Source organism: Paroedura picta, chromosome 7 (genome assembly GCF_049243985.1).
Source record: "Paroedura picta isolate Pp20150507F chromosome 7, Ppicta_v3.0, whole genome shotgun sequence".
NCBI lineage: Eukaryota > Metazoa > Chordata > Lepidosauria > Squamata > Gekkonidae > Paroedura > Paroedura picta.
Window position 1 is genome coordinate 79,119,211 of NC_135375.1, and position 14,839 is coordinate 79,134,049.

General features: G+C 42.4%; 1 protein-coding gene across 5 annotated transcripts in view; it reads right to left on the minus strand.

Annotated features, from left to right (window-relative positions):
- TTC39B (tetratricopeptide repeat domain 39B) overlaps positions 1 to 14,839 on the minus strand; it is a 78,233-nt gene that overhangs the window by 33,761 nt on the left and 29,633 nt on the right. For all 5 annotated transcript variants that reach the window (XM_077345106.1, XM_077345105.1, XM_077345108.1 and 2 more), the window contains 4 exons: positions 12,185 to 12,289; positions 11,499 to 11,630; positions 5,273 to 5,349; positions 1,761 to 1,828 (listed from right to left, as the gene is read on the minus strand). In XM_077345106.1, the coding sequence (XP_077201221.1) occupies positions 1,761 to 1,828; positions 5,273 to 5,349; positions 11,499 to 11,630; positions 12,185 to 12,289 (382 nt within the window). The remainder of the gene's footprint in view (positions 1 to 1,760; positions 1,829 to 5,272; positions 5,350 to 11,498; positions 11,631 to 12,184; positions 12,290 to 14,839) is intronic.

The window sequence follows — 14,839 nt, forward strand, 5'->3', positions numbered from 1 at the left end:
AAAAGGAGCTCTTCCGCCAGGCATTTGGTTGAGACCAAGCACAATCAACAACGAATGAAGGGCCCCTGCTCTCCCCTCCCCTTCCTCCCAGAACTCCAACAGAGTGCTCTGGACCTGTTGTGCCATTTGCACGGTTGCACTGTTATACTGTTATACTATTATTATTGTTATACTGTTCACTATACTGTTTTCTGTTATAACCACTGTTATTATTATTATTATTGTATGAGTATTAATGAAGACTGTTCCATGTATTGTTTATATGTTTAATGTAAACCGCCCTGAGCCTCTGGGGAGGGCGGTATAGAAATATAATTAAATAAATAAATAAATAAATAAAATAAACAAGGAGACACCTTTTATCTATACATATAGTACATACAAATTTTCAAAGGTAAAATTCAGAGAAAAAGCACAATAAAATCAGAGTCCAGTAGCACCTTTAAGACCAACAAAGATTTATTCAGGGCATGAGCTTTCTAGTGCAAGCACTCTTTCTCAGACTATGATCTCCTTACATGACAGAGAAAAAACACTTATACATTCAGTCATGTGGAAAGACAAGATATACCACTAGATGGTGCAATGTATCTAAAACTCTCTACTGGTGGAGGAGGGAAGTGCTTTGAAGTTGCGGCTCACTTATGGTGACTCCAAAGACTTCCTTGCTGGTCTCTCATCCCAATAGTAACCAGGGTAGTTCCTGATTAGCTTCTGAAATCTGTCACGATTGGGCTAGTCTGGGCCATCCAGATCAGGGTAGAATGCTTTATTTAATATTTATATACAATAGCCCTTAATAAAATTATGGAATGCTTAAAGATGTGCATGCTATCCTCAGACAGGGGCCAGTTTCAGTTTTGCTGTGTGTACCAAAGAAGCAAATTATAGCTCCTACACACAGTAACCAAGTCCAGTTTACCAGCAGTTAGAAACTGTAATAATTATTAGACTTGCTGAGAATTCTTAATAAGATATTTTGTAGTTAATGGCTTGTATCCAAGGGTGATTTACTACCACCAGAAGAACCCTTCCACTGGAATAAGACGACTGGTGTTTTAGGAGGACACTGATGAGCTACAGCAGGATAGGTAAATAATAATAACAGAATAAAACTAATCAAAATAAGAAGATTGTTAATTTTTCTAACCCACCCTTCCCATGAAACTCGGGGTACATTATAATCTGATAATAAAATACAACAATAAATAAAGTTAAATGTGCATATTAATTTAATTAAAACAATTCTTCACTTTTTACCATTTCTTTGCCTGACTAGACTTAAATTTCTGAGAAGGTTTTGTTCTTTAGGTGGATGGATCTTCCCTGCATATTCCCACAGATGTTTCCCCAGCCAATTTGGTGTTATAGGTGTTATGTTCCCAGCTTCAGTCATAGGCCTGGCAGAATAGCTCTGTCTTACAGGCCTATGGAACTGATTAAGGTCCCACAGCGCCCTGATCTCAGTTGGCAGAGCATTTCATCAGGCTGGGGCCAAAAAGGTTGAGGCCAGTGTTACCACTTTGGGGCCAGGAACCCTGAGCAGATTTTGGTCTGCCGACTGTAATGCTCTTTGGGAGACATACCAGGAGAGGCGATCCTGCAGATAAGATGGTCTCAAACCATTTAGGGATTTGAAGGTCAGTACCAAAACTTGAATCTAATCCGGTCTCCAATCTGGAGCCAATGCAGTTGGGCAAACACCAGCGTACTCCAAACACATATGTGCGTACACTGCTGAAGTGTGAAGATTACATTACCTGTACAAATGTCAGAGCTGCTTTCTGTAGTAAACATTCAGCATAGCAGATTTCTGCATGCATTTCCTCTGTTAAATAAAACAAATCATACAATTGGTATATTTAAAGTACTATTGAATATTAAATATTTGTTCCCAGACAACAACTCTTCATCTAACCTTTTTGTCTTACATCTTTGTCCTACTCCATTGTTGATATTATTTTAAGTTGATGGTCCATTACTGTTAATTACCAAAGTTCTTCAAGTATATAATAAGTCCCCTCCCCCAGACTGAAAAATCTAAAGGCAATAAATCCTTAAAATAAATTCAGTTTGTCAGTTGTACACATGTATAATTATAGTAACACTTAAAATAACTCAGTAAAATCTCTTCTGAGTGACTGTAAAGGGGAAATGGAAGGTTTGTCTCACCATGAATCTTACTTCTTGGTGGGCCTGGAGTGAAGCAGTCTGAAAAGCATGGGAGTAAACTCCTCCCTAAGGGTAGGCAGGATCTCTGATCTTTGCAATTTCTGAGGGGAGGGGTTTCTTTCCCTGTCTGGTTCTGAAGCAGTTCAACTTGCACTCCAAAGTATTTCAAATCTCCAACAAACGTCCAAATGAAAAATAGATAAACAACTCACAAGGATTAGCAGACAGCCCTTCTGGGAAAAAAAAATTCCAAGGAAGCTTTCCTGAAGGACAGGAACATGGTATCTGTTTTGTGAACCCCCTTAAGTCCTGTCTATCTAGAAGCTCATTGCTCTCTTTATATATAACGAGTGCCATTTCTTTTCCTGAGGAGGTTTAGGATTTGGGCAGAACAAAGGAAGAATCAGTTCATCTGACTTACGAAAGGAACAATTAACCTTTGGGACAAGGTTGGGAGTGAAGGACTATCCTGCCATTGTGAAAAAGAAACAGTTCTTTATTGCTGAGATGAGACGGTAGCCACCTGTCTTTTCAGAGTTCTGTAACTCAAACTATCAAAACTCACCAGAAGGAAAGAAAGAAGATTGCCCACTTTCACTGAGCATAGGTCCAACGCTTTATCTGAGTACCCTGTCAGTTTTTAGATGCTACTAGAGCGCTACTAGGGATTTCCAAGGAACTCAAGAAGCAGCTTCGGAAAAACTTCCAGATCTTCTTCATCCAATACCTCACACTCCTCCTTAGGAGAGGAAGAGTCAAAGAAATCCAAGTCTTCAGAATCATGGTTCATCAAGAGTCTTAAGGTTTTAATGGAATACCTATTAGATGGAGCTTCAGTTAGTCTCTTTGAATGAGGAGCAGAAAGAGAATCCCTACTCTATCCTTTCCTTCCAGCACCAGAACTGGAGAGTGAGTGGTATTTAGTTCTGCTAGAAGGCCTAGAAGAATCTCTCATGATGAGGAGAACCTTGGAGAAGGCTGCTTTGAGCTCCTAATGCACTTTTCTTTTAATCCAAGCCAAGGTTGGCCTGAGCATTATCCCCCAAAGATCCAGAGTAGGTATTTCTGCTGTTTATGATTCAGGAGGGGAAAGGCAAGGCTTGAAGCAAACCCTTCCTGCGGTGCAAGCTCCAAAAAATCCATTTGAGCTTTCACTGGGGAAATTTCCTGCCTTTTATTTAAGGGGAGAAGGAGGATTGCTATTATCCTCCTTCCTCAAAACTGGCCTGCTTGCCTTACCAGGATTCAGTAGAGTGACTTAAGGAGATGCTTGGCAACAAGACGTAGTGTCTAGATGTGCCTTGTCAGCACATCTAGGCTACAGGGGGAAACAACAGAGCTCCTGCTGAGGAAGCCACTGATGCTCCGCAGATCAAAGAAGCAGCTGGGAAAGCTACTAACCCAAAGGCTGGAGTCCCTATAGCTTGCTTCTTTTCCCTGAAAGGACCAGAGGTGCATGTGGTTGGAGGTGTCTTGCCATAGGGATATACCCACAAGAGCCCTCTTTAAGGAATTGACATATTTCCTTGACCTCCTCTACTCCTGAGGAGAGACTGAAGGTGTGTGTGTGTGTGTGGGTGGGGAGTTCTCTTTGAAGTCAGGCTCCCTACCAATCACCTGTAAAAGGTGATAGCCTCCCTGGAACCCCACAAACAAAAAGTAAGAAAACACAAAGAAAAAGAAAAGCAATTGGGCATTCTAATGACAGCACTGCCCTGCAAGCAGTGCCAAGACTGGGGTCTGGGAGAGAAGACCCTCTTCATTGAAAACAACAGTGACTCTTCCTGCCTCTAGGGAGGAGTTTCTTACTATGTATTTAAGACTGCCCCACCCTGGACCACTGGAGAATGTACAAATCTTAAGTTACATTCAGAAACTTGGCAGTAAATGAGGACCTTTGAGATTTTAGGCAGTACTACCTTTTTCTCACTTGCAATGGCTTCTATTAGCCAACATGGTGAGCAGACCCCCAAGTCCTTAAGAAGTAAGACAATGCAAATAAGAATAAAACCTAACATTAAGAAGTTGGCCAAAGACTGTGTACAAAGATTGCCTGTAAATATCTTTTAATTTCTGGAGGAATAAGTGATATGCTTGATATATCTTGATAATTTAATTCAAATCAAGTGAGACTGAAATCAGTTTAATTTCCCTTAAAATTAGATATGAACAATTGCTAGAGTAAATGTCCAAAAGCACAGTATACACATAGCCAAGTTATTCTGCTAAAAAATAGACACAGCTAAAACTTGAAAGTCTAGAACCAGGCCCTTCTCTGTAAGAGACACAGACTGATCTTCAGGCACATGGCTGCATATCCAACATGCCCCCCTCCCTAATGGAATGCAGAGTGGCATAAACGGGACTCCTAGGAGATCTTCCAGCCAGGCACTAAACGAGAATAAGCAGTGCTAATTTAATATTCAGAGCAAATGACATACTACAGCATTTTAAATTACATGGTCTTTTAGATCCTGCAACCCTAACTGAGAAGCAGCAATCCCAAGCGTGCATGACAACGGCAGTATACTGTTCTGCTTTGCAGAGCATGTTCCCTTCTTTGCACAACTGAGATGAGCCCTGGGGTGCAAACAGTGTCAGTGAAGATGGCAGCATGGAAGAAGGTAATAGGCATATATTCGCCATGAAACTGTCAGCTGAGTCTAAGGTCAGCCTCTGAAATACTCCTAGCATATCTGGCCAAGTAAAACTCTCATTTCTTACCTCTGCCAACACATCCATATCTTTACGGATAGACATTGTCGTCCCCCACAACTCACACCAAAAATGTTGCCTACTCTACTATAGATATGTTTACTTCACTTATACCTTTTTTCTCCAATGGGGACACAAAGATGTTTACATCATTCTCCTCTCCTCCATGTTTTCTTTATAACAACCCTGTGAGGTAGGTTTCATCAAAAGTGTGTGACTGGCCCAAGATCACCCAGCTAGTTTCAGGGTTCAAACCAGGGTCTCCCAGCTCCTAGTTCAACATTCTAACCACTATGCCACTAGAACGATTGCATATTGCCATATGATCAAAACAATCTAAGAATAAGCATTACAAAAATTATAACTCACCCTGTGGTTTTCTTACCTTCACTCAACTGCTCTACAGACTGTTTTGAAACTAAACTGGACAATGATTCCACCACTGTATTTCTTTTCCTGAATCTACATTATTATGAATGAGAAAGAGAGAATCAGTTAAAAACGTACTTTTATTAAAGGAAATATTGTGAAACATTTGCACGCTTGACAAAAGTTCAGAGGAGAAACAGCAGCAAAGTTCAGTAATGGATAAAATAAACTGTTAATAATATGGAACAACAGTTGAGGGCAGGGTCCAAAGCATACTATTACTTAGCCAGTTTGCTGGAGAGAATTTGGAAAATTGGTAAAGGATGGTGCAGATTGATAAATACAACCAGTAGTCATCACCCTAGTATGTGGGTGTTAACTCATCTGAGTTTCTGGACTGGCTAATCACAAATACTAAAAATACTCTAGGATACAGACATAGTCCTCTCTTTAAACATTTGGACTGTGTCCTAAGCCTAAAAATACAATAGAGATTTTATTTTGACATTTGAGAGTATCTACTCATAGCTCATTTTTCACACCCAGTACACATGGTGAATTAATAAGATTTGTAAAAAATTCTCTGTCTAGCCCTAAGAAATGATGGGTTATGTAGGCTCTGACTCCTTTCCCTTGAAAAAAGTAGATATTCCACTCTGTACTCAGGTGGATTAAATATTATGTTGCATACAAATACTGAAAAAAGTTATACTGTACACCAAAGGGGAAAAATGGTTTTAAAGGCTTCTAACTGAACTTTTTTTTTTGTAAAGCAATAATGTATCTATCTCAGTATAAACCAGCATTTTATGAGCAAGTCTGTAGAAAGGGTGATAGATACTCTTTAGAAAATACTAAAAATCCCAGTAGCAGTGCAGAGTTCTCCACACACACACACTCAGAGACACACTATTTAGTAACCAAGTTATAGAATCATAGAATCATAGAATCATAGAGTTGGAAGGGGCCATACAGGCCATCTAGTCCAACCCCCTGCTCAACGCAGGATTAGCCCTAAGCATCCTAAAGCATCCAAGAAAAGTGTGTATCCAACCTTTGCTTGAAGACTGCCAGTGAGGGGGAGCTCACCACCTCCTTAGGCAGCCTATTCCACTGCTGAACTACTCTGACTGAGAAAAACTTTTTCCTGATATCTAGCCTATATCGTTGTACTTGAAGTTTAAACCCATTACTGCGTGTCCTTTCCTCTGCAGCCAGCAGAAACAGCATCCTGCCCTCCTCCAAGTGACAACCTTTCAAATACTTAAAGAGGGCTATCATGTCCCCTCTCAACCTCCTTTTCTCCAGGCTGAACATTCCCAAGTCCCTCAACCTATCTTCATAGGGCTTGGTCCCTTGGCCCCAGATCATCTTCGTCGCTCTCCTCTGTACCCTTTCAATTTTATCGATGTCCTTCTTGAAGTGAGGCCTCCAGAACTGCACACAGTACTCCAGGTGTGGTCTGACCAGTGCCGTATACAATGGGACTATGACATCTTGTGATTTTGATGTGATGGCTCTGTTGATACAGCCCAAAATGGCATTTGCCTTTTTTACCGCTGCATCACACTGCCTGCTCATGTTTAGTTTACAATCCACAAGTACCCCAAGGTCTCGTTCACACACAGTGCTACCTAGAAGCGTATCCCCCATCCAGTAGGCATGCTTTTCATTTTTCTGACCCAGATGCAGAACTTTACACTTATCTTTATTAAATTGCATCTTGTTCTCATTTGCCCATTTTTCCATTGTGTTCAGATCTCGTTGAACTCTGTCTCTATCTTCCGGAGTATTTGCCAGTCCTCCCAATTTGGTGTCATCTGCAAACTTGATGAGTAGTCCCTCCACCCCCTCATCTAGATCATTAATAAATATGTTAAAAAGTACCGGGCCGAGCACCGAACCCTGAGGTACCCCGCTACTCACCTCTCTCCAGTCTGATGAAACACCATTGACAACAACTCTTTGAGTGCGGTTCTCTAACCAATTCCCTATCCACCTAACGATCTGAAAATCCAGATTGCAGTCCTTCAACTTATCCATCAGAACATCATGGGGAACCTTGTCAAAAGCTTTACTAAAATCCAAGTAAATGACATCAACCAAATTTCCCCGATCCAGCAAACCTGTTACTTGGTCAAAAAAGGAAACTAGGTTGGTCTGGCAGGACCTGTTGGAGACAAATCCATGCTGACTTCCTTGGATCACCAAATTGTCCTCCAGATGTTTGCAGATCGCTCCCTTTAATATCTGCTCCATTATCTTCCCCACAACAGAGGTCAGACTCACTGGTCTGTAGTTTCCCGGGTCATCCTTCCTCCCTTTTTTGAAGATCGGAATAACGTTTGCTCTTTTCCAGTCCTCCGGGACATCTCCAGTCCTTAAAGAGGTTCCGAAGATGATGGACAAGGGCTGTGCAAGTTCTCTGGAAAGTTCTTTGAGTACTCTCGGGTGCATTTCATCTGGACCAGGGGATTTGAACTCATCCAGTGCAGCTAAATGCCTCTCGACCACCTCTCTATCCATGTTAACCTGCCACCCAGACACTATCCTTTGGCTACAGCCATCTCTAGATGTGCCTAAACACTTTGACCTGTGGGAAAAAACAGATGTAAAATAGGCACTAAGCCTTTCTGCTTTCTCTGCATCTTTCGTTAGAGTTTGTCCATCCGTACCCAACAGCGGGCCTATTGCCTCCTTTACTTTACGTTTGCTCCTCACGTAACTGAAAAATCTTTTCTTGTTACAATGGGCTTCCCTGGCCAATCTTAGCTCACTCTCAGCTTTGGCCTTTCTGATGATTGATCTACAGTGCCTAGTAACCTGTAGGTACTCTTCTTTAGAGCTCTGTCCTTCCCTCCATTTCCTGAACATTTTCCTTTTCTTTCTTAGTTCCTCTTGAAGTTCTCTGTTCATCCAAATAGGCTTCTTAGAGCTCCTGCAGTGTTTTCGTATTTCTGGAATAGTCATTGATTGAGCATGCAATAGCTCTTGTTTGAGTAGCGCCCACCCTTCACATGCTCCCTTCCCTTCCAGCATTCTCGTCCATGGTATGACACTCATCATGTCTCTGAGTTTATTAAAGTTTGCCCTACGAAAATCCAACATCCGCGTCTGGCTACAAGCTTCCTTGGCTCCCAATCTCAAAAGGAATTCTATGAGGACATGGTCACTTCCCCCTAGGGTCCCCACCTCCTTCACCTCATCCACCAACTCTTGCCTGTTGGTCAGTATTAAGTCCAGTATGGCTGAACCTCTTGTAGGTTCATCTACCATTTGATAAATGAAATTGTCAGCCAGGCAGGTCAGAAACTTGCATGACTGAGGACGCTTCGCAGAGTTTGTTTCCCAGCACACATCTGGGAAATTGAAGTCACCCATGATGACAAGGTCCTGCCGTTTGGATATTTTCTCAAGCTGCTCACAAAGTGCAGCATCCACATCCTCTCGTTGGTCAGGCGGTCGGTAGCAGACACCAACCACCACACTGTTTGTTTTCCCCTCGCTTATTTTCACCCAGATGCTTTCCACTGTAGATATACTCTCCTTCACTAGAATTTCCTGACAGGTAAGCCCTTTCCTCACATACAGTGCCACTCCTCCACCTCTTCGATCTATTCTGTTTTTTCTGAACAGTTCATATCCATCCACCATTACATTCCAGTCATGAGAATCATTCCACCAAGTTTCTGTGATGCCTACTAGATCATACCTTTCCATCAGCATGAGAAGTTCCAGCTCTTCCTTTTTATTGCCCATGCTTCGGGCGTTAGTATAAAGACATCTGAATCCTTTTACTTTTGGTTCCCTATGAGCTGGCCTTGCCGGTTGGGCTGCCTCCGATAGTTTTCCTTCCATACACTCCCTATGTTGATCGTCTCCTTCCCCTAGTGGCTTTAGTTTAAAGCTCTCCTGATGAATCTCCCCAGGTTCCTGCCAAACACATTCTTCCCCAGTTTATGACCTAGTTATTCAGATGCATCTGTAAAAATTTGTCCCAGTCCTAAAGAATTATATGGATTCACTTCAGATCAACAATTGCATTTAACATAGAATACAACTGCATCTCCAAAGCATCCTTCAATAATACCTAAGGATGTTTATCCAGTCAAACTGAGAAAACCATACAGGATGCCTCCAAGGTTCTGACCTTTGTCATGTTCCCCCATTACATTTTCCTTCTGTTCTGCTTGTGTTTCCTATCCCCACTTCTCTTGCTCAGCTGACCACAGTCTTGACTTTGGCCCCAGCTCATTTATCTTGCTCTTTTTATTCCTGCTTTGAAATACACTGCTGACTTCTCATCTGCCTTGAGTGTAAAATGTGTTTGAAATACGAGGGAATACGAGGGACAGCCCTTCAGTGGCTGATCTCCTTCCTCTGGGATCGTGGACAGAGGGTTGCAATAGGAGAGAAAACATCAGACCACCGGCAACTTACTTGTGGAGTCCCACAAGGAGCGGTCCTTTCTCCTATCCTATTCAACATTTTCATGCGCCCTCTTGCACAACTGGTACGGAAGTTTGGGCTGGGTTGCCATCAATATGTAGATGACACCCAGCTCTTCCTCCTGATGGATGGCTGCTCTGACTCTCCCCCAGAAGCATTAGCCAGCTGCCTAGAAGCAGTGACGAGATGGCTCAAGCAGAGTTGTCTGAAGCTCAATCCTTCAAAGATGCAGGCCCTGTGGCTGGGTAGGAAGGGCCCATGTGAGGAAGCGCGTCTGTTTGCCCTGGATGGTGTGCAGCTCTCTACGGCTCACTCCGCCAGGAATCTAGGCGTGATTCTGGATGCTTCCCTTACAATGGAAGCCCAGATCACAAAGGTAGCGCGGCTGGCATTCTACCATCTCCGCCAAGCCAAACTACTAGAGCCCTACCTGGCCCCGGAATACGTAGCCACAGTGATCCATGTGACCGTCACCACTAGACTGGACTTTTGTAACTCACTCTACGCAGGCCTGCCCTTAGCCTTGACCCGGATCTACAGCTGGTTCAAAAGGCAGCGGCCAGGATCCTCACTGCAACACCGTGGAGGTCCCACATCCTGCCCATTCTCCACCAACTGCAATGGTTGCCAGTTGGATCAGACTAAAGGTTCTGGTAATTACCTTCAAGGCCATATGCCCAGTGGGCCCAGTGTACCTGAGGGATCGCCTCCCCGCCTATGCCCCCAAAAGAGCTCTGCGCTCCACTGCTACCAACCAGCTAAGGATCCCTGGCCCTAAAGAAGTCCGCCTGGTCTCGACCAGGGCCAGAGCATTCTCTGTTATGCACCTCACCTGGTGGAACGATCTCTCGGAAGAGATCAGGGCCCTGATGGAGCTTAAACAGTTCTGCAGGGCCTACAAAAAGGAGCTCTTCCGCCAGGCATTTGGTTGAGACCAGACATAATCAACAGCAACTGAAGGGCCCCTGCTCCCCCCCCTCTGCCCCCCCTCAGAATTCCGCCAGTATGCGCTGGACCTGTTTGCATTGTTGCACTGTTGTTTTGTCTATATTGTTTATACTGTTATGTTATATGGTTACAACTATTGTAAGGTTATTCACATGTTTATAGACTGTTTTATGTATTGTTCTTTGTTCTTATGTAAACTGCCCTGAGCCTCCAGGGAGGGCAGTATATAAACAAACAAACAAACAAATACATCTAACAAATTGCAGTGTTGCAACTTTCCCAATCTTATCTGTAGAGAAAATAAAAATGGCATGAAACTTCCTTCATCTGTACCTGTATGTGTGATGGCATTCTATTATCAGTAAAATTCACTTTATATTCTATCCAGCTCTAGAGAAAGGATCAGCCAGCTGAAGAATCCAGTGCAGGCCAATTTCCAAAAAAGGGTGGGGCAGAAAGAAATGATAAGAATATACATTTCAAAAGACAATTGCCAAGTTAGGGGTGTTACTAAAAACCTGCTCAGAACCCATGGCCATTCCCAGTGTTAAAATCAAGTCTTTTAAACCAAGTGAAGGTGCAAACTCAGGAACTGAGAGTGCCCTCTGCCTTGAGGTGTACCATGAAAGAGAATACATATATTAAATGTCAAATAATTATCCTTTAGTGCAGCTCAGCAGTTGTAAATTACAATCTGTTCTCAACCCAACCCAGAAATGTAGCTTCTCTTTATATTACCTTTTCTATTAGTACTGTATTCGATTTGTTGAACAGAACCACAAAAATGACCATGTAGAACCTACTAATATTTAAATTTCATCAATGCACAATTCAATAATGCTTACTTTTGGCAAGTGTGTAAAGCTTCTTTCATTGTAGCAAGTCCCATTTGGATATCCTGCTGTTCAAAAGTCATAGCAGCTTGCATAACTAAAATAGTGCTGTATCCTAGGGCATGGTACATACTGCCTTTTGACCTGTTGGGTGGGGGGGGGGGAATTGACATTTCAGTTCAAGTGGACTTTTAATAATACCTGCTCTACCAAAACATTACAAGTTTTGCAAAGTAACATGCAAAGTAATACATACACAACTTTTCTTTCTATATATAATAAAATAATAACACATACATACATATCAGAAGTTTCACTAGAAAAGCAGCTTCCTAAAACATTTTCAAACCTACTTCTAATGAGTTCCTTCAAATCTCTTTCATTCCTAGGGACCTGAATATTATTTTGGAACCCAGTCCTGGTTTGATATAAACTCAATTTTATCAAATGAAACAAAAAGTGTTTATACATTTTCTTCCTCTCCTCTAGGTGCCTATGCAACAAAACAGATGACATCTTAAAAATGTTAAAAGTCACTAATTCTGAGATCACAGTATAATCAAGAGTTCACATAACTGAAACAAACAATTGCAGAAGATCTGCGTTAACAGAATGGAAAACAATGGAAATGACAATGTTGAAACTTCCTGTTGAAACAGCAATCATCAAGAACCAGGTGGCCTTTCTAAACTACTCACCATGGACGAAGTAATTCTAGAGCTTCTGAGAATTTGTTGTTTAGAAATAAATTTAATGCCATTGTACACTCTTCCAAAGCACACTTGAGATCCATCTTGGTGGCTCTAAAAAAGCAAACAATTTTATGTAAGTTTTAATTAGTAATCTGTTTTTTCTCCAACCAACGTACAAATTGCATGGCATAGTTTAGCTTTTTTGTACACTCTATTTTAAACCTGTTCCAGATATAAAAGTAGACTGGATAAATTTAGATAGATTCACTATGTTTTCTCATCACATTATCTTACAGCTAAGAAATAAATATATTTAAGGTCACCATGCAGAAGAAGGAGCCTTTCTGACACGGTGAGTCTTCCGCCCGGCTTCTCCTCGCCCCAGGAAAAGGAGCAGGTCCCTGCTCCTTTCCCACCCTTGCTGCCTTAATGCTGCGGGGGGGGGGGGCTGGTAGCTGGGGGCCTTCTCCCAGGCCCAGGAACAGCCTCTTCCCGGGGCTGGCAGAAGGCCTCGAGTTGCAGTCGGGTGGGTGGGGAGCCCGGGGGGTAGAGAGCCCTGGGGGGGGAGCCCTTCCACGGCGGCCCGGAGCATGATGGCTGCCTCTCAGAGCCGGGGGGGCCCTGGGAGCGCTGCGCTGGCCTGCCCACCAACTGAGCTTCCCGTCAAACTCCTTCGGTCCCTGGTTGGGGCGGGGGGGTGTTGTGGGAGCGCTGACTCGCCCCCGCCAGATGGAAACGCGCATGCAGCAAGTCTGCGCGTGCACGTTTGTGCTGGGGCTGCCACATGTGTGCGGGGCCCTGGGCTGCCCTCTCCTGTTACCCAGGAGCAGCGGGCCGCAGCAGTCAGAAGGTTGCTGACCGCTGGTCTAAAGCAATACAAAAATGTCAATGATAATATTTTAAGATGTAATTTTAGGCCTTTTTATTATTGTTATAATAGAGTCCTGCATTGTGTACTTTTAATTGTTTTTGTACATATAATGTCCCCTTTTTAATAATTTTTTTTAAGTGACTGTCAAGTGTAAGGACTCCTGCCTCTAGAAAAGTGGGCCTTTGACTGTGAGCTTGTGTAAGAGCTGAATAGGGAGGAAAAGGATATGTAAGAGGTAACATCACCCTGTTTTAAAATAAAATGCTTAAAAGTGCTGTGGCCTCTGACTTCCTTCTTCAACGATCCGCTCATTCCAAGGTAGTGACCCTGGTCTTGGAACATGATTAATAATTCATTGACCAGAATCAATTAGCATTTTTAATCATTTCCCCTAAAGCATTACAGTGTTCTTGCAGAACTGTAAGTGCTATTGTGTCCACTTTGAAAACTTATTCTTTAACTGTGTTACTAAATTACAAATTAAAATTATTGCATAAATATGCATTTAGACTAACATTCAGCTGTTGGCACCATGCCTTGAGCAAGCAGATATAGGAGATGCGATACAATGAGGTTTCCATTATGCAGCAGCTTACAGCAACATTTAAAAATACAATGGCCTTTAAGTTAGCGCAAGTGGATTGAATGATACACACCACCATCTCTGTTCATGTAAATCTGAACTTTTTGGAATAAGTCTTAAGCAGTGCAGTGCTTAAGTGTTAACATCCCCAAATTCTGGGGCTTTGAAAGGTATAATTTTATTTAGGATTGCATTGCTAAATTGTCTTAGAAGCTGAGTGCTTCTTAAAGTAAAACTCCAGCAAAAGTATTCATCTTGCATTTTATTTATGTATTTATTTTATATTGATATTTATTACACCTTCAAGGTCAGGCTGACATACACCAGTCTCGCTTCCTCCCATTAACTCACAACAATCCTGTGAAGTGGGTTAGACTGTAAATGAGTGAATGGCCCAGGGCCACTCAGCAAGTTACCATGACAGAGAACCTTGGTATTCTAGATCCTTATATTCTGACACTCCAACCACTATGCCACAGTTGACAACAAAAAGCAAGAAATGAAAAAGAAGCAAGTTCTAAAAATAAAATAATAGCTGTTAGTTCATGACTAATAAGTCATGGCAGCTGTGTTTCCTCTTTTTACTTGGTTCACGGTGCATGCCTCTCCTGGATGCATATTCACACTGTTTAAAACAGGGGTAGTCAAACTGTGGCCCTCCAGATGTCCATGGACTACAATTCCCAGAAGCCCCTGCCAGCATTCGCTGGCAGGGGCTTCTGGAAATTGTGGTCCATGGACATCTGGAGGGCCGCAGTTTGACTACCCCTGGTTTAAAAGAATAAAATGGCAACAAGGCAGTCTTTTTGCAGCATAGTTATTTCCTTTATTCCCACATCCTTAATTTTGTACTGCTAATCCACAGAATTTATTGCCTTGGTGCTAGTTTAGTGCTGGCTGTTCTTGCTGCACACCCCATCTCTTTCACCTAAGAGCAGCCAAAGGTTGCTAGCAAGAATTTTTAACAAATGATGAACATCCTGATATATACAATACACTTGGGGGAGGGGAATCTAGCACAACTCCATTATATTATTAAACAATAATAAAGAGCTCTAGAAAGGTAGGAGAAACAGAACAACTGATTTAAAAATTCCCTAGAGGAAAACACAATCCAGCTACCCAGCATATAGGGCAACAATACCATGGCAGATGTTGATGGCAGTAGCACTGCGTCATAGAAATGTTGGCCCAGATCCAGATGCAT